The sequence below is a fragment of the Giraffa tippelskirchi genome, chromosome 4 (assembly GCF_054371585.1).
Source record: "Giraffa tippelskirchi isolate mGirTip1 chromosome 4, T2T-mGirTip1v1.2.pri, whole genome shotgun sequence".
In the NCBI taxonomy this organism is placed as follows: domain Eukaryota; kingdom Metazoa; phylum Chordata; class Mammalia; order Artiodactyla; family Giraffidae; genus Giraffa; species Giraffa tippelskirchi.
Window position 1 is genome coordinate 82,275,191 of NC_137278.1, and position 27,489 is coordinate 82,302,679.

The following is a 27,489-nucleotide window of genomic DNA, read 5'->3' on the forward strand; positions in this document are numbered from 1 at the left end:
TTAATATTTTTATGACCACAGAGTAGGATTTATTAAGCAAGAAACAAAAAAATACAAAAAGGAAACAATTTATATTTTGGTCAACATTAAGATTTAAAATGTAAAACAGCATCATTAAGAAAGTAAAACCAAATGAAACAGCGTATCAGAATTAAGATTCCAAACTGTTATGGAGCCATCCTCCCTGCACCCCCCCCAAAATAGAACAAAGTTCAGGTCACTTACTGCCATTGCTACTGCTAACACCAGAGATGTCCTATATCCTTTGAGAACTGACAGGGGAACATGAGTCCAGCTTCTGCCAACTCCCCTGAGCTTGCTTGTCAACTTGTCTGTCACAGAAAAATGGGACTTCTTTCTATATTCCAAGTCTTGCACCACTGTTTATCGATCTGAATTATATCCAGAATTTTAACTTTATAGTAATCTGGAAAATGTGGTTTTAACCTTCCATACATTATAATCCAGGAGATGCGGAGACATGGAAGAGAGGTGGAATGGAAGCTAAGTCAAACTTAATAACATATAGTACAGTCCACTCTTTCTACCAATAATCTTTCAAGCAAACAACAAATCTATGTTCCCACTTAATGCAGTTGTTCTCTTCTTCAAATGGAAACATACTTATCCTACCTCCTAAATCTGTATGCCTACCGTGATATTTCTCCCTCATTTTAGTCACAATCCCACTTTAAGACACTCTGTCCTAAAGACTATCTTATAAAATTAACCACCATCAGCAAATGTCAAGTAAAAAGGGAAGGGAGAACAATTAAAAGAGGTTCATCCACTGCTGGGCAAACACACCAAGGAAACCAGAATTGAAAGAGACATGTGTACCCCAATGTTCACTGCAGCACTGTTTACAATAGCTAGGACATGGAAGCAACCTAGATGTCCATCGGCAGATGAATGGATAAGAAAGCTGTGGTACATACACACAGTGGAATATTACTCAGCTATTAAAAAGAATGCATTTGAATCAGTTCTAATGAGGTGGATGAAACTGGAGCCTATTATACAGAGTGAAGTAAGTCAGAAAGGAAAAACACCAGTATATTATATTAATGCATATATATGGAATTTAGAAATATAGTAATGATGATCCTATATGTGAGACAGCAAAAGAGACACAGATGTAAAGAACAGGCTTTTGGACTCTGTGGGAGAAGGCAAGTGGGACGATTTGAGAGATAGCATTGAAACATGTATATTACCATCTGTGAAATGGTTCACCAGTCCAGGTTCGATGCATGAAACAGGGCGCTCAGGGCCGGTGCACTGGGGCAACGCTGAGGGATGGGATGGGGAAGGAGGTGGGAGGGGGGTTCAGGATGGGGGACATGTATACCCATGGCTGATTCATGTCAATGTATGGCAAAAACCACTACAACATTGTTAAGTAATTAGCCTCCAACTTTAAACAGCAAAGCTTGTGCTTCCACCCTCGGCGACATCACTCTTCAAAGAATTGATCACGCTTAGCAAGACCCTGGAATTTTGCACTAGGAATGAATTACCTCAATAAGCAGGTGACTTCCCTGCATAAGCTTGCCAGATATAGCAAGGAAAAAGAAGAGGCCCAGTTAACTTTAAATTTCCAATAAATGTTGCAAAAACAACTCTGAGACACTGGAAGCCAAGTAAAACAAACAAGCAAGGAGACCATTTGTAGTTGAAGAAATCCAAGAAGTGGAGGGAGACCACCGTCGAGCAGAAAACTCACCATACCTGAGCTGCATGCTCTCTCCCTGCAGAAACCCTATGCTGCCGCTGAAGCTTTCTCCAACGGAAAAGCCTTTTCAATTTTTCCCCCATCTTGTTGACAATTTATTTTCTAAGCCTTGGCTCTTGCCACCAGGAAGTACATGTTGCCCAGTTACTTTCTGTTGGATGCTACTTTTATCACTTATTATATTATTTAAACTTTTCCTGTCTCATTTAAAATTAAAACTCTGAGGTCGAGAACACACACACACAAAAAAAATAAAATAAAATAAATAAAATAAATAAAATAAATAAATTATTTTACAAAAAAAAAAGTTCACTTGTACATAACAAAGACAAAGCTATGGAAAAACATGCATAGCATTTATGGTTCTTTATTTTGCATCTGGTCATGAGACCATAGCTGGTGTTTATAACTCCTTGTTCATTCTTCCCTTTGCCATCAGATGTCTCCCCGGTTAGTAGGGTGATGCAGACCTTCAATCTTGAGGGATCTGAGTCCTTAAAATGCCTACTTGTGTTAAAGACCTCTAAATTTCCATTAATGAAAAAATCACTTATCACTGAATGTGGAACTACTGAAATGAACTCCAGAGAAACCTCTGGTTGAAGACATACTTATCTCTGGCTGCATCACTGTTTCCCCTTGCTAATTCATATCAATCAGTCCAACCAGTTCAGTAACCCCTTTATTATTATGATTGTTATTTTGGTCATGACACATGGTGTGTGAGATTGTAATTCCCCAACCAGGAATGGAACCCGTGCCCCCTGCATTGAAAGCTTGAAGTCTTAACCAGCGGATCAACCACCAGGGAAGTCCCTCCCTCTCATTTTCTTGATAACTTAATGGCAAAATGCACCTGCAATCTCCACGCGCAGTTTCAAGTTCCTCTTCAAGGAACCACGTGGTGAAGACAGAGCCCCAAATCATAGAGACAGGAAGCACTTATTTTGCAAGCACATGACTAGATTTAATCATGGAAGACAACCCTTTTACATCTACTGATTCCTGGGCTCATGTATTCCAGCCATGGAAAAAACAGCTACTAGGATCAGAACACATACTATACCTGAAGGACAGCACACCCAGCTTGCTAAGTGTTGTCTCCTACCTGGGGCTGTAACTGAGTCTTTAATACTTGATCCCACTATTCTATAAGGCCAGCTGCTTTCAGGTGATAAGTTCAAGATAAAACCATTGAATCCCATGGTAGTCAGTGTACTGCCTCACTTCTTTCTCTGCAAAATGGGTTCCTTACTAAGGGATATCATTATGGTGAACAAGGTATTTGGAAAGGCTACCAATGATGGCACTGGCAGAAGCACTAGAGGAAGAAAAAGCAAGTCCATACCTGGAATAAATGCTTTCTCCACAGGAGGCAAATCCCTGCCCACTCCATGATGAAAGGGCTCCATGTAACCGACCTGCCACCACGTGGCGGGCTGTTCTCCATAGGTGTTCAGGGTACTTGTGCTGGGGTCTCAGTGTTGGTCTCAGCTGTCGGAGTGTTGGGTGTTCAGCAGTTAGATCCACCTTGACAAGATCGCACACATATATCATCCATTCCTACTGCCAAGGCTCTTCAATTGTGTTAAACAAGCACTGGGGTAGCTGGGGAAATGCCGACTGACATCTACAGAAGTTTTCTTGCACACTAGCTTCTCAAGTCTCCTTAGAAGAGGGTACCTCTCATGAAGATTCACAAGGAAACCCAATACACTCAGACTCTGTGTCCATTCCAAGTGGTCACTCACATCCTTTTCCCCGAGACCTCCTTATCATCAACGCTCTGACCTTGTTCCTTCCAAATCTCCGAATATCCAGGTAAACTGTAGGCCACTAGCTTTCTCTCCTCCCAAGTGACAACTAAGCGTACTGCTTGAAGCTTCACCCTGGAAGGATTTCCCTTCTCCCACTATCCTTTGGGGCCACTTCCCTGAAGGGCTGTTGGAACACATCAGTTCACTTCCAGTTAAAGCCAGTGTATAGTGCTTCATCTGAATTTTCCTTTCTCAGCTACCTGGTCACAGGGAACTCCTCCTGAGACCAGAGATGTGGGTTGATAAAGCAGAAAGCAGGAGTGCATGCCATAGGGGTCTTAGATATCTGCTCATGTAACACACCAGTGGGCTGCCATCTATTTCAGTACCAGAAACTCCAGGAAGTTTACCACTGCTAATGGTGTCTGGTGAGCAAAACTTTTTGACTACTGCTCTGACTCTGTGCCCCTTTTTTTGGAGGCGGGATGGAGTTACGTGTTGCCACATGGCCTCTGCCAGTCTGAAATCAGGTAGTTTTTCAATTCTCTCGTCAACATTCCCCACCCACCATGGGCAGCCATTACAGAGCTTTTCAAAGATGAAAATATACTTCTCAAGGCCTGGTGAAGGCGAGTCCTTTGGATATTCTTAGGGGGCATGGTTAGAAAGTGAATGGATAGGTTGCATATGATTAATCTACTCTAACAATCCTGATTCCCTAAGTATTTTGATTTCTTAATTTGTATTACTTGGCATCAGAATTTCATTTAAGGTGGGCCACCACTGAGCCCAAGTCATAGTAAACCAACTAAACAAACTCTTAGAACCACTCCCAGTGCTGGAGCCAGTGCAATGAGTGCATAATGTGAACTATGTTCCTTTTTTCACGTTACCTTTAAAGTCATATCCACACACTTTTCTTGGGTTTCTGCTGATAAAAATTAGTGAAATCTGGTAATTCTTTCATTATGTAAACTGTATCCTCTGGGTCAGATCTTGTCTGTATCCTCTTGGGGCATTCTAGCATCTGATTCTAGTTCTAGAAGTGAATTCATGAGGTAGGAATAGGACATTTGGAAAATCAGCACCTCCTTGCAAGGTGACAACTTCAGGCTCTTCAAGTTTGGCTGTACCAGCCTTATCCAACAAGCATGGAAGGGCTGTGGTGACTCAGCAGAATTTTGGAGGGCAGTGGACTCCTTTCAGTTCAGTTCAGTTCAGTCATTCAGTCGTGTCTGACTCTTTGCCATCCCATGGACTGCAGCATGCCAGGCGTCCCTGTCCATCACCAACTCCCAGAGTTTACCCAAACTCATGTCCATTGAGTCAGTGATGCCATCCAGCCATCTCATCCTGTCGTCCCCTTCTCCTCCTGCCTTCAATCTTTCCCAACATCAGGGTCTTTTCAAATGAGTCAGCTCTTTGCATCAGGTGGCCAAACTATTGGAGGTTCAGCTTCAACATCAGTCCTCCCAATGAACACTCAAGACTGATCTCCTTTAGGATGGACTGGTTGGATCTCCTTGCTCTCCAAGGGACTCTCAAGAGTCTTCTCCAACACCACAGTTCAAAAGTATCAATTCTTTGGCGCTCAGCTTTCTTTATAATCCAACTCTCACATCCATACATGACTACTGGAAAAGCCATAGCTTTGACTAGACAGACCTTTGTTGGCAAAGTAATGTCTCTGCTTTTTAATATGCTGTCTAGGTTGGTTATAACTTTCCTTCCAAGGAGTAAGCATCTTTTAATTCCATGGCTGCAATCACCATCTGCAGCAATTTTGGAGCCCCCAAAAATAAAATCAGCCACTGTTTCCCCATCTATTTGCCATGAAGTGATGGGACCAGATGCCATGATCTTAGTTTTCTGAATGTTGAGCTTTAAGCTAACTTTTTCACTCCTTTGAATCCACCCAAATTCCCAGAATCTTATTCTTTCCCAGTCAATGGCCTCAGTGTTCATAGAAGAGATCTGAGGAGGCTACAAATTAAGGTTATACAATAACAACTCCCTGCAGCACCGAGCTCTGCACCTAATTTCTGCTCCATGAACCTTGAGATGACAGGAAGTAAGAGTTCTTCTGGGCAGTCATCAAAGCTTGTATTCTCTGACCATGCTTGAGCTTATCATTTTCTTTCTTTAAGCTCTTTCGGGCAGTTCAGGGGCTTCAAAAAGTCAGAAAACATGCCATTGCTATTGCCGTTACCTCTGAAACAACCACCTCACACCCACAAAGCTGGTAAATGGACTCCGGCAAACAATCAATACAGTTGGAGCTTTCTGTCATCTCAAAGGACCACAGAAAGAGGGCTCTGACTCTGTCTACCTTCCAAATCTTCCACTAGTGCTTCATATGTGGGGAAGGTAAATCAAGGAAACTATAGTGTTTCCCATTGATAGGCTGCAATACTGGAGGCTGCAAAAGAGACGTGAGAAAGCCAATAGCCAATATCTAATGTGGACTTGGAAGTCCATCTTGGAAATGCCTCTTCCCCCTCACCCTAGCTAGGATGTTGAGATACAGGCTTCTGGTTCTAATTCTAGCTCCCCTGCTTACCAGTTGTCACTTAACTTCTCTGTGCCTCGGAGCTCGGTTTTCTCATCTGTTAAATGGGCATAGTAGTGGCACCTACCTTGTAATACTGCTGTGAGGTGGGTACTCAGCACTCCTCAGTTACTCAGTCAAGGCGCCAGTATTACTCTGGGAGTGTGATAGTCCATTAAGTGAGGAGGATGTCTTGTCTTGCTCCTCTGTCCATGGGATTTCCAAGGCAAAAATACTGGAGTGGGTTCCCTTCTCGGGGAATCTTCCCAAACCAGGGAACGAACCGGATCTGCGGCGTTGCAAGCAGATTCTTCACCCTCTGAGCCACCAAACCTTGCCTCGGGATGTCTTGCAGGATTTAAACATTTCTCATTAAAAATCCTACTGGTAAGGACTTTGGTTGTAAACTCCAGGAGACCCCTCAGGAAGCAGATGGCTCTCCTAACTGCTGGCTGGTACCTGGTACAGCAGGTGCAATTACCTGCTGAATAAATGAATGGTTAGATGGAAACAGCGAGAAGGGAGGTTATGCCCCCAGGCCTCTGCATCCCCTGTCTGGGTTGCTGTGAGGAGAGGTGCTTCATTGGTTACGGGCAATGGAATTGCCCTGGCTCTGCCTTGGCAGGGTTGATTTACTGTTTCTTCGATTATAAAATGAAGCAGATGATATCCAGCCCCTCCACCCCACCCCAAATGTTGGCGTTGAAAAGGTAAGGGGAGCGTTTAAGGCAGAGAGCCTGCCACGTTGCGGGCCTCGGAGACCTCAATGCCCTTCCCATCTCCCGGAGGACTCTGCCCCGCACCGGGGCCGGTGACAGTCCCAGCAGCCGGGGTGGGGGCTGCAGGGCCCTGGACGCCCGCGCGGACTCCGGGGGGAGGAGCGGGTTTCAGGCGATCGCGGGGCCAGCGCGGACCTGTGCGGACTCGTGCGGGAGGGGCGGGTGTGGCCGAAGGAAGGCGGAGTCCGCCGGGAAAACGAAACCGAGAGCGAGCGGCCCAGACTCGCCGAGCTTCCGCTGACTGTAGCGGCGCGGGAGCCACCGCGGCGCGCGCCCGCCTGTCCGCCTCCCCAGCCCGGGACTGGACGCAGATAAGAGGCCCCAGACCTCCGCGCCGCCGCCTCGGTACCGCTGTCTGAGACCCGCGGCCGAGTGCGGGCCCTGGCTGGACCTGGGGAAAGCATCCTGCAGCGCGTTGGGAGCTGACAGTCATTTTCTTCCCGCGAAGAATTTTTAAACGAGCAGGTAACCACTAACCCAGGCCCTGGTTGGTGGGGGGAGGGGAACCAGTGGAAAACGGAAAAGTCCTGTGGCTTGATAGACAATGTGAAATATGGAGGCCTGAATTGCCCAAAAGATTGGCAACAAAAATCTCCTGCCCCAGATTCCTTGCAATTGTTTCCCAATTGCCCATCTTTAGCCCCCGCCCGAACTCTACCCCCCCCCACCCCATTCCCCAGCTTCTCGATACCGCAGCAGCCCCAGGTCTTCGAAGGCAGAGCAGGGCACCCTTCCCCACCCCACCCCCACCCCCCACTCTCCAATAACTTTCCATCTCATTAAAACCCTCTAGAAGGTTGCTGGCCTTCAGGCATGGCTCCCTGGGCCCTCGTTTCTGACCACACAGGCCTCATTTCTGTTCTTGGAGCACTGCCAAGCACTGCCGCTGCCTCTGGGCCTTTGGATTGCTCGTTTCTTCCTGAAAAGCTCTTCACAGAGACCTGTATAGGCCAGTCAGTCACTCACTTTACCCTGCACTTGTTCCAATGTAACAGTATGGGAGCAGCCTTCCCTGAAAAACCTCCATGTAAAAGAGACTCGGCCATTCCCTTACAGTTCCCCCTACTCTGCTTTAGTTTTCCTAGTACTTATCACGTTGTGTCCATGTTTCTGTACTAGTAAGTGCACAAGAGTCGGGTATTGTTGGCCAGCATAACCTAATACATAATAATAGGTACTCATTAACTCTTTGCCTGCTTGCTACAAGTCTCTTCAATCATGTCTGACTCTTTGAGACGCTATGCACTGTAGCCGGCCAGGCTCCTCTGTCTGTGGGATTCTCCAGGCAAGGATACTGGAGTAGGTTGCCATGATTTCTTCCAGGAGGTCTTCCCAACCCAGGGATCTAACCTGGGTCTTTTATGTCTCCTACATTGGCAGGCAGGTTCTTTACCACTAGCACCACCTGGGAAGCCCAACTTTGTTTAATGAATGAAAGTGAAAGTCACTCAGTCATGTTGGACTCTTTGCAACCCTATGGACTATAAAGTCCATGGAATTCTCCAGGCCAGAATATTGGAGTGGGTAGCCTTTCCCTTCTCCAGGGGATCTTCCCAACCCAGGGATTGAACCCAGGTCTCCCTCATTGCGGGCAGATTCTTTACCAACTGAGCCACAAGGGAAGCCCAAGAATGCTGGAGTGGGTAGCCTATCCCTTCTCCAGCAGATCTTCCCAACCCAGGAGTTGAACCAGGGTCTCCTGCATTGCAGGTGGATTCTTTACCAACTGAGCTATCAGAGAAACCTGTTTAATGAATGGTAATTCACAAATTCTCTTTGAATTTCAGAATATGAGACTTCCTATTGCCTATGATTTCTTTAGTGCTAAAAAAATGCCTTGCCACATGGAAGCTAAAAGATGGACTCCATGCTGTCACTTAGGAACTTAGAATTTTGGGCAGTTTGTGCTCTTGCTCTTATGTTTGTTCATTTGAATCTGAAGCTCCTTAACACTGGATCTGTAGTTTATACATTTAATTCATCTGATATCTGTTGAATGTATGTTGTTGGCCAAGCATTATGCATGCCCTTTGAGGAGGCTAGGCAAGGCCCACAAGGGCTCACAGTCTGACACAAGGGTGTCAGGGCACAGCCAAAGTAACTTCTGGGCATGAGTAAAATGCACACATAACATTTGTTAGTGATTCTGATGGACATTTCTGTTCAGAAAATGGTAATGTAGTACTAAAATAAGACTTATTCAAAACAATTGAAAAGAAGCAGCTGTTTCTTTTTTCCCCAAACTTATAAGTACTTTTTCAAACGTGCCAGTTTAACACCTTATTAAAAGTTTCGCACGACTTAGCAACTGAACAACAGGATTTCGCTTAAATTCAAACTGGCTTGTTGTGAAGATCAATAGCTAAAGTTAAAAGTGCTGATGATTCCGGGTGTTTCCATAGGACTTCAGGTTATGAGGACTCTTTCGTAACTGCTGTTTTGAGATCTGTGTTGTTGTTTGGGCACTGAATCATGTCCGACTCTTTGGCGACCCCGTGGACTATAGCCCACTGGGTTCCTCTGACCATGGGATTCTCCAGACAAGAATATTGGAGTGGGTTGCCATTTCCTCCTCCAGGGGATCTTCCTGACCCAGGGATCCAACCAGTGTCTCCTGTGTCTCCTGCATTGGCAGACGGGTTCTTTACCACTAGCCACCTGGGGAGCCCTCTGAAATCTATGACCTCCTCCAATTGGATGTATGATCTCATTAGTTGTAACTAAACTAAATGACACTTTGATTCCTGAAAATAATGGTGCAGCTGCAGATCCTTATCTGAAACCCTTGAACCAGGTATGTTCTGGTACTTAAGAAGTTTTTGGATTTTAGAAAGACAAGGCAGCATAAATCCTGTCTATTATGTAATGTTCTCAGTAGGGTTTGGGGGCAACACTATCATAAAATGCTATCTGCAGTGAAATGTATAAATAGACAACAGAGTATGGTTAAGACTGTAAGTAGCTTGTGTCAGTTCAGACCTAGATGGGGGGCTACACACCAAGCAAAAACAAAGCAAATGAAAACAAAGTAAACTTCAGCTTTCAGTGCTTCTTGGATTTTGGAGTTACAGACCAGGAGCACTGCTCATTGAGGGCCAAGGGTGTGAGAAACCCTCCTGGATCCTTTTTTGTCTGATTTACTCCGCACAACAACCTGTGAATCGGGTGTTTTCATCCCTGGTTTCACATCACAAATCAAAGGTTCAGAGAGGAAGCTAGCCCAGGTCTATGTGGTTTTAAAGCCTAGCTGTCTCCACAACACTAAGCAGCGATGTGAAGATCGTGCCTTTGCTCATATCTAAGCCCTTCCAGCCACCAGCACTGCCCACCCAAACCACCATGTCAGTCTTGACTTGGTCTCTCGACTTCTACTTGTGCTCTGCTCATCTTTTCTATCCCCACCCCTCATACTCTGTTCTTTCCATAGCATCAGAGTGATCATTAAAAGCATAAGTCCAACCACATCACCCGTCTGCTGCGAACCCACCAAGAGCTTCCCATTGCAACTGGAATAACATCCATGGTCCTGACCGGAGTCTTCAAGATCTCTGTGCTGTGGCACCTGCCTACCTCTCTAACTCATATCCCACCATTTCCCTTCGTTCGCTGGCAGCAGTCTCCTTGACTTTTTCTTAGCCTTCCAAAAGCCATGCTGGTGCCTGCCTCACGGTTTCCTCTGCCTGAGATGCTCTTCCCCCTATCTAAGCATGATGGACTTTCTCATCATCCAGGCTTGATTTCAGTATTGCCTCCTAAGAAGGGTCTTCCCTATTGCCTCCTAAGAAGCGTCTTCTCTTGCCTCTGTATTACAACCACCTCCCTCATATCTCTGTCCCCACCTCCTAACGCCCCCCTATCTCATAGCCCTATTTCGCTTCATTGTAGCACTTCCAGCCATCTCTTATCCTCTCCTGTTTGTTGCTTCTGGACTTTGCTGCTTATTGTAGTTCTTGGGCTCTTTTGGAAGACAGTCAGTTAAATTAGCAATTGTAATAAAGGAGACAAGGGCTGTAGAGCATCAAACCAGGATCTCTTCCAGGGGGTGTGGGAAGTAACATTTGAGCTGAGATCTATAGGACGCAGGAGCTAACCAGGCAGAAGCAGCTAAGAGGGTAGAGTCCAGAGCATTTCAGGAGGGAGTTTGTTGGTCAGAAGCAGTTGGGAGCCAGGAAAGAGTTGGTGGGGGAGGCGTCCTTTTGAGAACCATCTCTGTGTAGGTGGAATTGAAAGCTCCAAGCCTTGAGGGGATCACCAGGGGAGTGAGTGTAAGTAGAGCAGAGAGAGATATGAGACCTGGACCCTGAGACAATACAATATTTAAAAGAAAGAATGATGAAGAGGAACCAGGAAAGGAGACAGAGAAGGAATAGCTTGTGAGAAAGGAGGAAACTAGGAGAGGGTGGTGTCTTAAGTGTCCAAGCAAAGGGATAAGGAGGGACAGAGGAATGAGCGACCATGTCTTGTGTCGGTTATGTGTCAAGAAGAAAAGGGCTGAGAACAGACCACTGACTAGTTTCAGAGATGGGGGAGCCATCGGTAACCTTGACAAAAACAATTTTGATGGCTTGTGTAGGCTGCATGACTGAAGTGAGGTTTTAAAAGATTATGACACAACTATTTTAAAAATGGAAAATAACAACTGTTGGTGAGGATTTGGAGAAATTGGAACCCTTGTGCAGGCTGATGGAAGTGCAAGATGGTACGGCCACTGTGGAAAGTAATTTGACAATTCTTGAAAAAGTTGACTATAAATTACCATATGATTCAGCAAGTCCACCTCTAGGTGTATACTCAAAAGATTCAAAAGTAGGCATTTGAATAGATTTTTGTACAACAATGTTCATATCATCATTACTCACAGTAGCCAAAAAATTGAAATAACCCAAGTGTTCATCAGTAGATGAATAGATAAACAAAATGTAGGGTATCCATACAGTGGAATAGTATTCAGCCTTAAAAAGGAAGGAAATTCTGATATATGCTACATACAGCATGGATGAACCTTGAGGACATTAGCTAAAACACAAGAGGACAAATATTGTATAATTCCACTTATACTAGATACCTAGAAGAGGCAAATGTATAGGCATAGAAAATAGAATGGTGGTTACCAGGGGCTGAGGGGGAAGGGAAATGGGAAGTTATTGTTTAGTGGGTACAGACTTTCTATTTGGGGAGATGAAAAGAGTTTTGGAAATAGATGGTGATGGTGGGCTTACAACATTGTGAAAATGCTTTTGCCCGTGAATTGTTTACTTAAAAATGGCAAACAATGAGAAAGAAGTTCTACTAAAAAATCATGATGGCCGAAGGTTAGAGAAGAAATTGTAGCAACCATGAGGAATTGGTTCTGAGGTTCTTGGAGCAGTCCAGGAGTGAGACAGTGATGGCTTGAACCAGGATGGTGGTTATAGACATCACTGAGAAATCAAAGGATTTGGAGGACAGGACTTAGGTATAGATCAGAAGACAGGGGAAGGACATGTCAAGGATGCCTCCCAGATTCATGGCTTTCCGACATTTGGTGGACAGTGGAGTCATTTTCTGAGGAAGGAAACTATAAACCAGTTTGAGGGAAGATTATAAATGCAGTTTTGGATTTTTGGAGTTTGAAACCCATTCAGGATGTCCAAGTGGAGAGGTTGGATAGAGAGCTCTGAAACTCAGAAAGAGGTTCATAAATTATGTATAAATTTCAGAGGTAGTGACAAATAGATGATCTGTGAAATCATGGCCATGAGAGAAATTACCTTGAGGAGAAAGTATAGAGTGAGGAGAATATAGTGTTTTTGGACCAAATCTTGGGGGAAACTCCAGCATCTAAAGGCTGTGGAGATTAAGGAGTGTTGGAAAGAACTTGTGACCTTGGAAGAAGGAAAATCAAAAGAGCTTTCTAATAAGAAACGAGAGATCAACAGGGTTCACTTTCTGTCTATAAGTGAGAATGAAAGTGAAGTCGCTCAGTCGTGTCCGACTCTTTGCAACCCCATGGACTGTAGCCTACCAGTCTCCTCAGTCCATGGAATTTTCCAGGCAAGAGTACTGGAGTGGGTTGCCATTTCCTTCTCCAGGGGATCTTCCCGACCCAGGGATCGAATCCGGGTCTCCCACATTGCAAGCAGACGCCTTACCGTCTGAGCCACCAGGGATGACTACTTTCTGTCTATGGATTTACTTATTCTGGATGTTTCACATAAATGGAATCATATGCTATGTTACTGTTTATGTCTGACGTCTTTCATTTAGCATGCTTTTGACATTTAACCATGTTATGCTATGCTATGCTAAGTCACTTCAGTCGTGTCCAACTCTGTGCGACCCCATAGACAGCAGCCCATCAGGCTCCGCCGTCCCTGGGATTCTCCAGGCAAGAATACTGGAGTGGGTTGCCATTTCCTTCTCCAGTGCATGAAAGGGAAAAGTGAAAGTGAAGTCGCTCAGTCGTGTCCGACTCTTTGCGACCCCATGGACTGCAGCCTACCAGGCTCCTCCGTCCATGGGATTTTCCAGGCAAGAGTACTGGAGTGGGGTGCCATTGCCTTCTCCGAACCATGTTATAGTATGTTTCAATACGTTATCCTTTTTAGGGCTGAATAAGATTCCATGTGTGGATGTGCAGCATTTTGTTTACCTTTCTTCAGTTGATAGGTATTTGATTTGTTTCTACTTTTGGATTATTGTGACTAGTGCTGCTTTGCATATTCCCGTGTAAGTATTTGAAAACCTGTTTTTCAATTCTTTGGATATACACCAAAGGGGTGAAATTGATGGGGTGGTATTTATGGCTCAGCTGGTAAAAGAATTCGCCTGCAATGCAGTAGACTTCAGTTTGATCCCTGGGTTGGAAAGATCTGCTGGAGAAGGGAAAGGTTACCCATTCCAGTATTCTGGGCTGTAGAATTCCATGGACTGTATAGTTCATGGGGTCGCAAAGAGTCAGAAACGACTGAGTGACTTTCACTTTCACTTTCATGGTAATTCTAAGTTTAACTTTTTGAGGAACCATCAAATTTCATAGAGGCTGCATTACTTTACATTCCATCAGTAATATATGAGGTTTCCAATTTCTCTATATTCTCACCAATACATTTATTTTCTCTATTACTATTATTACCAGCCTAGTGGGTGTGAAGTAGAATCTAGTTGTGGTTTTGATTTGTATTTGTCTAATAAGTAATGATACTGACCATCTTTTCATGTGCTTGTTGGCCATTTGTATGTCTTGGTAGAAATATCTATTCAATCCTTTGCCTATTTTTTAATTTCTTAACTCTTTTTATTGTTGAGTTGTAAAAGTTCTTCATATATTCTGGATACTAGATCTTTATCAGATATATTGTTTATAAAAATCCCTTTCTGAAGACTGTCTTTTCATTTTCCTCATAGTGTCCTTTGATATGCAAGCATTTTTAATTTTGATGAGGTCCAGTTTATTTATGTTTTCTTTTATTGCTATGCTTTTGCTGTCATAGCTAAGATTCCACTGCCAAATCTAAGATTGTGAAGATTCACCCTTATATTTACGTTTAAAGTTTTATAGCTTTGGCTCTTATATTTAGATTCTATAGTCTTTAGATTTTGTTTGTAATTTGAATCATTATTACTATCTTGGTCCAGTGAGAACCATAAACTAGGGCCTAATTTGTCTGCCAAGTAAATTGTCCTAAAGCTGACTTCTGAAAATTTCAAATGGAAGTTTTGTGGGGTTTCATAGGAGAATCTGTGTCCATACAGCTAAATCCTTAATGATTTCATAAGCTTTATATAGACACTCAAGCTTTTTATTCTCAACAAAAATAATTTTAATTCTCCTCCTTCAGGCCTTTATCTTTTTAAGCAGATGGACAGACTTGCACTTGACACTCAGTGGAAACAGAAAGAAAACTTAAGGAGAAGGACCTCCATCCTTTTTTGGCCAGTTGAGTTTTGAAAGTGGAAAATCTTGGAGAAATTAACTTGATTTTTTAGTCCACGAGAGGGAAAAAAGATCTTGTAAGAAAGTTTTCTCTGGATTTATGTGGGGCTGAGATGAGTCATATAAAGGAGAGTCATCTTACCCTGTTTTATCTCTTAAACTGAACTGGGGAAATTAAATATTTTCTGAGTATATCACTTCTTTCAAACATCTCTTTTTTTGTAGGTAACTAGAGGGAAAAAATGGCCACTGGTCGTTCACCATGTTTCTACATAGAAGAACTTAATAAATACCAACAAAAGAACTGTGTAGAAGTTAGGTATTGTGAACTGGCTAAGAAAGGACCTCCGCATAATTATAGGTAAGTTGCTATAAGAAAGGGTATATACATATAAAATAAAAACCGGAGAATAGCAACTCTGGCACAATTTTGAAGTCAGTTCTTTAGCATGAGAGCAACGCTGCCAGAGAAGACTGTGAGAGTCTTCAATGTAAAGGGGTAACTTCAGAGGACTCCAGAGAAAACAACATTGTATAAACCTTTCCATGCTTCAAAATGATGTACTGTTTTGCTGTTTGGGGTGACTGCTTGAATTCTATGTGGTGGTTGTTCAGTAACTCACTCATGGCTGACTCTTTGCAACCCCGCGGACTGCAGCACGCCAGGCTTCCCTGTCCTTCACTATCTCCCCGAGTTTGCTCAAACTCATGAGTTGGTAATGCCATCCAACCATCTCATTCTCTGTTGTCCCCTTCTCCTTCTGCCTTCAATCTTTCCCAGCATCAGGGTCTTTGGTAATGAGTCAGCTCTTCGCATCAGGTGGCCAAAGTATTGGAGCTTCAGCTTCAGCATCAGTCCCTCCAATGAATATTCAGGACTGATCTTCTTTATGATGGACTGGTTTGATCTCCTTGCAGTCCAAGGGACTCTCAAGAGTCTTTCCCAACACCACAGTTCAAAAGCATCAATTCTTCAGTGCTCAGCCTTCTTTGTGGTCCAACTCTCACATCCATATATGACTGTTGGAAAAACCATAGCTTTGACTACATGAACCTTTGTTGGGAAAGTAATGTCTGTGCTTTTTAATATGCTGTCTAGATTGGTCATAGATTTTCTTCCAAGGAGCAAGTGTCTTTTAATTTCATGGCTACAGTAACCATCTGCAGTGATTTGGGAGCCCAAGAAAATAAAGTCTGTCATTGTTTCCATTGTTTCCCCATCTATTTGCCATTTGAATGTTGAATTTTAAGCCAACTTTTTCACTCTCCTCTTCCACCTTCATCAACAGGCTCTTTCTTCACTTTATACCATAAGGGTGGTGTCATCTGTGTATCTTAGGTTATTCATATTTCTCTTGGCAATCTTGATTCCAGCTTGTACTTCATCCAACCTGGCATTTCGCATGATGTACTCTGCATATAAATTAAATAAGCAGGGTGACAATATACAGCCTTGACATACTCCTTTCCCAATTTGGAACCAGTTCATGGTTCCATGTCCGGTTCTAACTATTGGTTCGTGACCTGCATACAGATTTCTCAGGAGGCAGGTAAGGTGGTCTGGCATTCCCATCTCTTGAAGAATTTTCCACAGTTTGTTGTGATCCACAGTCAAAGGCTTTAGTGTAGTCAATGAAGCAGAAGTAGATGTTTTTCTGGAATTCTCTTGCTTTTTCTATGATTCAACGGATGTTGGCAATTTGATCTCTGGTTCCTCTGCCTTTTCTTAATCCAGCTTGAACATCTGGAAGTTCTTGGTTTATGTACTGTTGAAGCCTTGCTTGGAGAATTTTGAGCATTGCTTTGCTAGCATGTAACATGAGTGCAATTCTAAGGTAATTTGAACATTCTTTGGCATTGCCTTTCTTTGGGACTGGAGTGAAAACTGGCCTTTTCCAGTCCTATGGCCACTGCCAAGTTTTCCAAATTTGCTGGTATATTGAGTGCAGCACTTTCACAGCATCATCTTTCAGGATTTGAAATAGCTCAGCCGGAATTCCATCACCTCCACTACCTTTGTTCATAGTGATGCTTCCTAAGGCCCATTTGACTTCACACCCCAAGATGTCTGGCTCTAGGTGAGTGATCACACCATCGTGGTTATCTGGGTCATAAGGATCTTTTTTGTATAGTTCTTCTGTTTTTCTTCTTGCCACCTCTTCTTAATATCTTCTGCTTCTGTTAGGTCCATACCGTTTCTGTCCTTTATTTTGCCCATCTTTGCATGAAATGTTCCCTTGGTATCTCTCATTTTCTTGAAGAGACCTCTAGTCTTTCCCATTCTATTGTTTTTTTTCTATTTCTTTGCATTGATCACTTAGGAAGGCTTTCTTCTCTCTCCCTGATAATCTTTGGAACTGCATTCACATGGGTGTATTGTTCCTTTTCTCCTTTGCCTTTTGTTTCTCTTCTTTTCTCAGCTGTTTGTAAGGCCTCCTCAGACAACCATTTTGCCTTTTTGCATTTTCTTTTTCTTGGTGATGGTGCTGATCACTGCATCCTCTTCAGTGTTATGAACCTCCGTCCATAGTTCTTCAGGCACTCTGTCTATCAGATCTAATCCCTTGAATCTATTTGTCACTTACACCATATAATAGTAAGGGATTTGATTTAGGTCATACCTGAATGGCCTGAATCAAATTCCTTATGATTATTCTCCATGGAACACAGGTTAAAATTTTCAAAGATAGTCACAGAAGGCAGTTATGATTGAATGCTAATTAAATAATGCATGAATTTTATGATATTTTTTGAATTTTTCTTTGTAATCAGGTTTACATATCAAGTTATAATAGATAATAAAGAATTTCCAAAGGCTGAAGGTAGATCAAAGAAGGAAGCCAAAAATGCTGCAGCCAAATTAGCTTTTGAAATAATTAATAAAGACCGTAAGGTGAGTAATTACCTTTTTTTTTTCCATTGTAAAAGGGAACTGACAAATATCTATGGTATTTTCTCCTGTCCTGTAAGGAAATACTCACATGCAGAATAAAACCATTCACAAGTTCTTTTGCTTTCAAAGTTTAGTTCAGTCTTTTTCCTGGACTCATTTCTATAGAACCCTGAATGAGAGGTCCACCTCAAAAAGAGTGGGCAAAATGGGGCAATACCTATTTAGAGTGCCAACAGCAGTGACATACTCTAAGGAAGCAGTGAGAAATGAGCTAACAGGTTCTGGAAGGAGCCCCTCCACCTGATTGAGGGAATGCAGTGGAAAAGGGTAGAGATGGAAGGAACCATGAGGAGAATGATATGTTAGTATATGGAGGGCAGATGATGCAAAACTAACATACGTATAATTGCTATTGCTGAAGATGCAAACAGAGTAGCTAGTACAGAAAAAGCTGTCTCTGAAAAGAGCAGTAGAAGGTATTTATGAAATAAAGAAAGAGCTACCTGCAGATTGAAACTACTCAGCGGCTCATAAGATACTGAAAAATATGAAACCACCAAGAACAACATTGGCCTTTGTGAAAGAACTGAGCTCCAGGGATGAAGAAAGAATCCTACAGGTATCCAGGCAGAAGAACTTACACAAAATATAAACATGAAAAAATCATGCTGCCCACGCCACTGTTAAAAACCAGAAGACACTGTAGCAGCATCTGTAAAATGAGGCAGGAAGTCATTTTACATGTGGGACAAAAGTGGATCATTCTCAAATTTTCAAAATTTTGCAGAATTTCAGTATTCAAAATACCTTCATGAAAAATCTTACTCAACGGGATTTTCCTGGTAGTCCAGTGGTTAAGACTCTAGGCTTCCACTGTAGGGGGCACAGGTTTGATCCCTGGTCTGGGAACTAAGATCCCAAGTACCATACAGTGCAGCCAAACAAATTCTTTTTAAAAAAATTTTACTTGAATATGTCATTCTTTTAATCAAAATTGAGCAAAATAAATCAGGAAAACCCACAAAAATTATAAATTGTTAATGAGCCAGAAAACCAAGTCACGAAATCAGAAAAAGAACAATAGAATACCTTTACCCATGAAAAAGCAGAAGAAAGATGGTGATAACAAAAGGGAAGAAATTGATGTGAAAAAAACAAAGATGTAATAAAGAAGGTCAATAAAACCAAAAATTCTTTGACAAAGTTAACAAGGTAGAAAAACTTTGGATAAGATTTTGTCAAATTGGGAATTTTAAAAGGGGCAGATAATAGTGGAAGGAGTAATGCAATTATATTCATGTTTCCTATGAAGTTGTGATCCAGGATATAACTTTACTTCAGTATGTGTTATCTTCTCCTTTGAGATTACAAAAGATACAACAAATCAGAAAGTCTTATAGTTTGACCTAGATAAACAAGAAAATTGACTATTTTGTTTTCCCTTATGAAACTATAAAAGGAAAATAGGTAATTTCTTTTCTTGTTAAAATTTATCCCTATGGGTTTTTTTTTTCCATTTAGTCAGTCAGTTTTTCATCTCAGCTGACAACAAATATTCCAGAAGGACCACCCATTGAGAATTACATAGGCCGTCTTAATACGATCTCCCAGAAGAAAAACCTATGTGTAACTTATGAAGAATGTAAATCAAAGGAGGATGGGACCGAAGGGTGAGATGTTGTTTTTCCTTCTGTTTCACTATATCTAACCAATGGAGCAGCCCTGTTTTCATGTCTAACTTTCCAAAAATATCTGTCCTTTTTGGTACATTCTGCAGAGAAGGTTTTTTATGACCTTATTGCAGTTTGACTTCTTTGTGATGAAAATATTCAAATGCTTCATTGCTGAAGTCTGGGGACCCATATCCCACAGTTGATCAAATCTGGGAAATCTTTTATTTCTGAGATCTCTCTGGATGGTTTAGTCTACAGGAAACCTAAGAGAGGGCAGGTGGTAAAGAGCTTCTCATCCCTGAGGTCGCAGTGGCTGTGTGAGAAGAGCCCTGCCCCATGTGTAGAATGAGTCTCTTTCCACCCTTGTCGGAATAGAGATGTTTGCCCTTCAGATTTTATTGAATAGTGTCACTCTCTAGACAAGTACCATGTATTAGAAGGAATGGGTTTAGGGAAGTTCCTGGTGGACCATAGGTTTAGGAAACCCTGGTCCAGTGGTTAAGACTCTGAGCTTCTAATGCAGGGGGCATGGGTTCGAGTCCTGGTTGGGGAGCTAAGATCTTGTATGCTGCGCGGCCAAAAGGAAAAAAAAAAAAAGCACTTCCCTGGTAGTCCAGTGGTTAAGAATTTGCCCGCCAATAATGCAGGAGAGGTGGATTTGATCCCTGGTCCAGGAAGATCCCACATGCCATGAAACAACTCAGCCCCAGCACCGAAACTACGAGCCTGCAATCCAGAGCCTGTGCTTCGCAGCAAGAGAAGCCACCACAATGAGAAGCCCACGAAGCAAAAATTAATAAATAAGGACTGGGTTTTCACCCTGGATGGTGAGGAGACCAGGATTTGAGGGATATGATGAGGAGGATGGATGAGAAGATCAGTCAGAGATAATGAGAACATCTCACCAGTGAGCAAAGATTTTGGAGATGAGGATGAAGAATGAATTTGAACTGGGAAAAGCAGAAAGCAAATGAATGTGAAGAAGGTTGTTTCTCAGCTACAACCAACCAGTTAAATGAGAGAGAAGGACAAAAATTCTAAATGGTGAATAGTCCAAACACCCACTTTAGGATACCGTTCTATGAATTGATTGGCTCTGGACATTTTACTATTCACCCCAATGGCTTTTAGGCCAGAACCAGGAAGACAAAAATGTGATAGGATTCACTGGAATGAAAGAGTCAAAAGTGAATTCTGTGAGTCAATCTCCATAAATTAAGAGCTATTTTATTTTCCTGTAGCTCACCTGTTTGGTTCCTTTGACCTAGTGCTTTAACATTTGATTGTTAAGGAAAAGAAGACTGTTTAGGCAGTGCTGAAGAAAAATAGGAGCCACAGAAATAATCAAGTCCTTCAGCCCAGCTGCCTAATTTCCCTTCAGAGCCTAGTGGGGAAGACTCACTGGTAGAGTCTCTTCCATCCACGATGAATAATACTGCCATAATTCTGTAACACTACGTGGTAACTCCATGATATAAATTGCCATGTCTGTTGCTTTGCCACCTTAAATATAGTTCTTCTATAATTGTCCAAGGCTCCTTGCCTAACTACAAGCATCCTTATAGCTCATATGAAAATTAAGTGACTTCAGCATGGAACTTTTGCATTGTGAGGATTTGCTTAGGTTTTTGTGTACATGAGCAGGGGGGTGCAGAAAATGCTAAAGTTAGAGCTGAAGTTAGATATGCTTGGCCCATTTCCTCCAAAGGACTGTCACCTTATTATTCTCCTGTAGAAGCCTCTACGGATTTTATTGCACCAGTTGAACATCTCTGAAAAATTCATTAGATCTCTTTCTTCTTTCTCTGCCTCCACGTCTTTTGACTTTTGGGGAATTTTAAAAAAATCACCACTTGGTACCTTAATGCCACATCTTTCAATGAAGCAGCAAAGAGTTAGAAGTTCCCTAGAGAATGGAAGCTGGGCTATTAGTCAATCCTGGTTATTCTGGTAAACTGATTAGCCATCTCATTGAAAAAATATATACATATATTTTTTAAATCTTGCTTTATTAAATATAATTTTTATTTATTTATTTAGTTACTTGTGGCTGTGCTGGGTCTTCATTACTGTGTGGGTTTCTCTAGTTGCAGCAAGCGGGAGCTACGCTCTAGTTGCCATGCCTGGGCTTCTCATTGCAGTGGCTTCTCCAGTTGCAGAGTATGGCCTCTAGGATGTGTGGGCTTCAGTAGCTGCAGCAGATGGGCTCAGTAGTTGTGGCTCCAGGACCCTAGAGAACAGACTCAGTATGGCAGCCTGTGTGGCACATGGGCTTAGTGGCTCCACAGCATGTAGGATCTTCCCAGATCAGGGTTTGAACCCGTGTTTCTCCTGCATTGGCAGGCAGATTCTTTACCACAATGCCACTAGGGAAGCCCTCGTTCAAATTTTAAGTTAAATAAGATATGAACTATTAATCTATCCATTAAATTGGTGTTATATTTAGCCCTTTGTTAATGTGTGTTTTTTTTTCCTGAAAACACATGTGTTACGTTTACTGTTCTTTGGTATTTGGTTTAATACTCTTTATCATTTCTCCTAGATTTCATTATAAATGCAAAATTGGACAAAAAGAATATGGTGTTGGTATAGGTTCCACTAAACAGGAGGCAAAACAGTTGGCTGCCAAACTGGCTTATGCAAAGATAGAATCAGAAACAATGGTATGTACTGCCTTGGGATTTGATTTTTATATTTTAAAATTCTCTCTGAAGTTGATTTGAAGTTAAATGATATTTAGATGATGCCAAGACAGCCAGTCACATAGCAAAAGCACTCCTTCATTCTGTGTCCTACCAATGAGCCCTGGGGCCATGAAGTTTCAGAAGGATCACAGTTCTCATGACAGCTCAATGTTTTTTAAATTCAGATCAAACATCCATAAAAATGTGTTAATCCTGTAATTCTTTATGGCTGTGAATTTGGTAAATGTGGGGAAATAAATGTGGGAGTTGGTTCACAGAGACTAAGCCACTATAAGAAGTCATGTAGTTGTACTTTTAAACCTTTCAGGGAGCTGACCAATCCTCTGATTGTTTCAATGCTGTGTGTGGTGATGTCGAAAGAAACTCTCCAGCAATGAGTACCTCGTAAGTATGGACAAACAAGTGTGACAAACAAATTCAAATTGCAGCCTGAAAGAGCAGATATTTATGAAAATGTTTAATGTCGAAGGAGAATTTAGAAAAAGCAATTACTGATCAACAAAAAATAGGCAGAATTCATAAACTAATAGCTGTCCTCTTTTTTTTTTTAGTAGTTCTGAATCACCATCTGAAAATGGCCTCTCAACAAATGCATCAGAAACAAGTGATAACAATGACACATTAAACAGCTCTTTCCCGTCTCCAGGGGTATAGTATTAGTCTCTAAGTTTCCTAGTTAATCTTATTTTCCTTTGTGTTTCCCCATTTAAAAGTGACCTCCAGTACCTGTCCTAATTTTTCAATTTTTTTTATGGGCTCTTATTAAATCAACATATTTTGCAGCCTTTTCTCTCTCCTTTCTTTATTAACTCCCATTCCTCACATGCAAAATTTTTCTGCTCTTCACTCCCATCTTTCTCTCCCTACTCACCTTTGTATTTTTCATGTATTCCTATAATCTGACTTCTTTTCTTCTATCAATTGGATGGTATTTAGAAGGTTCATTCATAGATTTCTGCTTCGGTTTTAATAAATCAGAACTAAACTTAAAAACTGAACGTAAAAATCAGATAGTTTTTGCAATGATGATTAGTGTTACCAAAGTATTATAAAGAACTAGAAAGACGTCCCTGGTGGTGCAGTGGCTAAGACTCCATGCTTTCAGTGCAAGGGGCCCAGGTTCCATCCCTAGTCAGGGAACGAGATCCTGCATACTGCAACGAAGACCTGGCATAGTCAATTAAATAAATATTTTTTTAAACTACAAACACATCAATAAGAAAAAGATAAGCAACTCAATAAAAAAGAAAACATGTACAAAAGAGCTGAACAGACAGTTCAGAAAAGAGATACCCAAAGGGGCAACAGACATATGAAAAGATGCTTTACTTCATAATAATCAGGAAAATGCAAATGAAAACAACAGCTAGATACCATTTTAAACCATCCGATTGGCAAAATTTGAGTCTGGCTATCCTAAGTGTTGACACAGCTCTGTTCCTGTTACACCTATTACGTGCTGTTACAGCAATATTATATGTTGCTGGCTGATGTGTAAATTGGTACACTGTCTTAGAGAGCAGTTTGGCAACATGTAGTGAAGTTGAGGGTATGCCAGCTGTACTGCTAGTTCTACTCCTAGATACCTCTTTTAGAGAAACACATGTATATGTGCACAGAGATACATGTATAAGCATGTTCTTTGCAAAATTGTTTGTAATAGAAGAGATTGGAGAAAATATTGTCCATTTACAGAATGTCTGAATTAATCATAATGCAGTCACTGTGCAAAACTGAGGCTGGCAGGTGATAGGAACTCAAGAAATCTTGGTCTGATGTTTGTACTCTTTGTCAATATACTAAAATTGTTAAAAAACCACAACACCTACCAGAATAAAAGTGAATATGCTTGAAAAAGAGCTACATTAATTTTTGAGAGATATGTCAAAGACTCCTCTTTTGGGCTAAATGTTGAAGTCGAATTATTGATTTGTCCTAAAAATGTTTTAAACTAGATCCCTGGGCCCCATCTGTTTTCTTTTCTAGCACTGTGAGTAATTGTAATGCATAATTTCTTGCTGAGATCTGCTGGCCAGAGGATCATCTGGAAAGCCATATTCTATACCTGGAGAATCAGTGCTTCTGTAGAACATGCCCTGCAGTTCTGTCTTTTTTTTCCCATTGTGCTGCACAGCATGTGGGGTCTTAGTTTCCTGACCAGAGATCAAACCTGTGCCCCTCGCTTTGGAATAGAAGTGCAGAGTCTTAGCAACTGAATCTCAGGGCCCTAACAATTTGTGTTTTTTTTACCTTCTTATCTTATCTGTCTTTGCTGTAATTGATGAGAACATTGATATAGACAAGTACACTGAAAGCAGGGCTTACTGAGAGCATATAAATTGATGAGGTTGTTTATCTTAAGGACAAAGAAATGTGGTCAGAGAACCATCTAGAAGTACAGGAGAAAGGAGGGCCAAGAAAAGCAGGATACTTGACTTAATCATTTGAAACTATTTTCCATTTTCTTTTGTTATAGAACGCCAGAAATAGTTCCAGGAAGGTGAAGAGGTGAGTATCATCATGCATTGGACTAGTTTATTCATCTTATTTATGAAGTCTTCAGTATTTGTATTGTATGCCCTTATTTGAGTGGAGTTTCAGGAATACAAAGCATGATTTAGGCTCACAGAAATCTTGAAATCTATGAACAAATAATTTTAAATACATAGAGAAGTCTTTGAACATATGCACACAATACATTGTAGACATAAAGGCCTGTGGGGCTATTGGTTGAGTAATTGGTTAAGGGCATTGTTTTGGACAAGTCTGACAGAAGAAGTGGGCTTGTAGAGATATTCTTAAGAGAAATGTATTATGTGAATTCCCTGGTGAACAAATGACTAGGACTTGGCACTTTCACTGCTGAGGGCCAGGTACAGTTTCTGGTTGGGGGAATTAAGATCCCATAAGCCACATCGCACAACCAAAAAAGAAAAAAGAGAGAGAAGTGTATTATTTTGCAGACAAGCAGGTAGGGTAGAAATGTTATCATAACTCAGGGAAGAAATAAACGATCAGATGTTCTGTAAATTAGGGAGACTTGGAACTTCCAGATGCTCAAGCTGGTTTTAGAAAAGGCAGAGGAACCAGAAATCAAATTGCCAATATCCGCTGGATCATCGAAAAAGCAAGAGAGTTCCAGAAAAACATCTATTTCTGCTTTATTGACTATGCCAAAGCCTTTGACTGTGTGGATCACAATAAACTGTGGAAAATTCTGAAAGAGATGGGAATACCAGACCATCTGACCTGTCTCTTGAGAAACCTGTATGCAGGTCAGGAAGCAACAGTTAGAACTGGACATGGAACAACAGACTGGTTCCAAATAGGAAAAGGAGTACGTCAAGGCTGTATACTGTCACTCTGCCTATTTAACTTATATGCAGAGTACATCATGAGAAATGCTGGGCTGGAAGAAACACAAGCTGGAATCAAGATTGCCGGGAGAAATATCAATAACCTCAGATATGCAGATGACACCACCCTTATGGCAGAAAGTGAAAAAGAACTAAGCAGCCTCTTGATGAAAGTGAGAGGAGAGTGAAAAAGTTGGCTTAAAGCGCAACGTTCAGAAAACTAAGATCATGGCATCTGGTCCCATCACTTCATGGGAAATGGATGGGGAAACAGTGGAAACAGTGTCAGACTTTATTTTTGGGGGCTCCAAAATCACTGCTGATGGTGATTGCAGCCATGAAATTAAAAGACGCTTACTCCTTGGAAGGAAGGTTATGGCCAACCTAGATAGCATATTTAAAAGCAGAGACATTACTTTGCCAACAAAAGTCTGTCTAGTCAAGGCTATGGTTTTTCCAGTTGTCATGTATGGATGTGAGAGTTGGACGGTGAAGAAAGCTTGAGTGCCGCAGAATTGATGCTTTTGAACTGTGGTGTTGGAGAAGACTCTTGAGAGTCCCTTGGACTGCAAGGAGATCCAATCAGTCCATCCTAAAAGAGATCAATCCTGGGTGTTCATTGGAAGGACTGATGTTGAAGCTGAAACTCCAATACTTTGGCCACCTCATGTGAAGAGCTGACTCATTGGAAAAGACCCTAATGCTGGGTAGGATTGGGGGCAGGAGGAGAAGGCGACGACAGAGGATGAGATGGTTGGATGGCATCACCAACTCGATGGACATGGGTTTGGGTAGACTCCGGGAGTTGGTGATGGACAGAGAGGCCTGGCGTGCTGCAATTCATGGGGTTGCAAAGAGTCGGACATGACTGAGCGACTGAACTGAACTGAACTGGCTTCTTGAACTGGAGAGAAAAGCAAGGATGTGAATACTGTCAGCAGTGGGAATAAGATGGCAGCAGGAGCCACTGTGTGGCACCAGTACATTCTGAACAGTAGGTAACACTTGCAGAAAGATGACGCCAGATGCTGGTGTTCAGATGGAGAGAGAAGAGGTCTGTGTGTGAGATGATCAGGCCATCAGACTGATCTAGTGACAGGGAGGAGGAGAATTTGTGAGACATACTATAAAAGAAGAGTAGACATGGCTTGAGGGGATAGAGTTAAAAAACTGGGTGAAGAAGATGCAAAGGAAAAAGGAAATGAAGATTGTTCCTTGTGAATGAGATGCAGACAAGTGTCATGGCACTGATGGTGTTAAGGGAGTCGAAGACTTAGAGGGAAGATTGTTGTTGTCTGACTCTACAATCCCATGGACTGTAGCCCACCAGCCTCCTCTGTCCATGGGATTTCCCAGGCAAAAATACTGGAGTGGGATGCCATGCCCTTCTCCAGGGGATCTTTTTGACCCAGGGATCAAACCCTCATCCCTTGTGTCTCCTGCATTGACAAGTGGATTCTTTACCACTGTGCCACCTGGGAAGCCCGGAGGGAAGGTAACAATTTGTATTTGTTTAGTTTGAGGTGGCATTTGGACTTGAATTGTAGGAGGCTTACCACCAGCAAGGAATAAATGACAAAGGAAACACAACCAGGGTGAGAATTCAACAAGACATATTTCCTAAGGTTTTGAGTCTAAAGGGAGAAAAAGAGGCTAGCAGCATGCTGGTAATGAATGTGTTAAGGCTGAAAAACACAGGAAAGGGGTGAAAAATTGTTAGAGCACAGAGAACCACATTGTTTCTAAAGAAAAAGGTTAGCACTTGCTACCCAGTTATTCTAATAGTTGACTCAACAATATTAAAAAGCCTAGTGCATAGCATAAAATCCACTCTTGATAAGTTATATTTGATTTTAGCTTTGAATTTATGTGCTTCTGTTAACTTTTAGAAGTTTGGCGGCTAACTTTAACTCTCCTGTGAAGACAGAAGAAAACAGTTACAGTGTGGACACCAGGTAAGAGGGAAAATTGTGAAAAAGAAAAAGAATTTGTTTAAGGATACATGTACAAAAGTTGACAAAAGTTTCTTAAGGGACAGTTGAACATCAAGCAGGTTCAGTTATATCTCTCCCTGAACAGTTTGTTTTAGCTCAATCAGACCCACAAAGGATCATTGCCTCGTGGAGGA

The 27,489-nt window shown here is 41.9% G+C and overlaps 2 protein-coding genes across 22 annotated transcripts in view; one reads left to right on the forward strand and one right to left on the reverse strand.

Moving 5' to 3' along the window:
• The window catches only part of CEBPZOS (CEBPZ opposite strand), a 40,048-nt gene extending 32,990 nt beyond the window's left edge, over positions 1-7,058 (reverse strand). Inside the window, exons 1-3 of one of the 3 annotated variants that reach the window (XM_081596228.1) lie at positions 6,955-7,058; positions 6,129-6,524; positions 3,084-3,265 (exon numbers count right to left, since the gene is read on the reverse strand). Coding sequence is in view for 1 of the 3 variants with exons in the window: in XM_081596225.1 (XP_081452351.1) it covers positions 3,084-3,265; positions 4,386-4,397 (194 nt within the window). In the remaining 2 variants the exon portion in view is untranslated. Of the gene's footprint in view, positions 1-3,083; positions 3,266-4,385; positions 6,525-6,954 lie in introns of all 3 variants that reach the window. The other 2 variants (XM_081596227.1, XM_081596225.1) reach the window with 2 other exon arrangements.
• EIF2AK2 (eukaryotic translation initiation factor 2 alpha kinase 2) overlaps positions 7,048-27,489 on the forward strand; it is a 41,156-nt gene continuing 20,714 nt past the window's right edge. For 15 of the 19 annotated variants that reach the window (XR_014083657.1, XR_014083658.1, XR_014083660.1 and 12 more), the window contains exons 1-9: positions 7,048-7,284; positions 14,960-15,095; positions 17,507-17,627; positions 19,149-19,297; positions 21,843-21,963; positions 22,313-22,389; positions 22,557-22,653; positions 24,482-24,513; positions 27,251-27,316. Coding sequence is in view for 7 of the 19 variants with exons in the window: in XM_081596210.1 (XP_081452336.1) it covers positions 14,977-15,095; positions 17,507-17,627; positions 19,149-19,297; positions 21,843-21,963; positions 22,313-22,389; positions 22,557-22,653; positions 24,482-24,513; positions 27,251-27,316 (782 nt within the window). In the remaining 12 variants the exon portion in view is untranslated. The remainder of the gene's footprint in view (positions 7,285-14,959; positions 15,096-17,506; positions 17,628-19,148; positions 19,298-21,842; positions 21,964-22,312; positions 22,390-22,556; positions 22,654-24,481; positions 24,514-27,250; positions 27,317-27,489) is intronic. The other 4 variants (XR_014083664.1, XR_014083665.1, XR_014083668.1 and 1 more) reach the window with 1 other exon arrangement.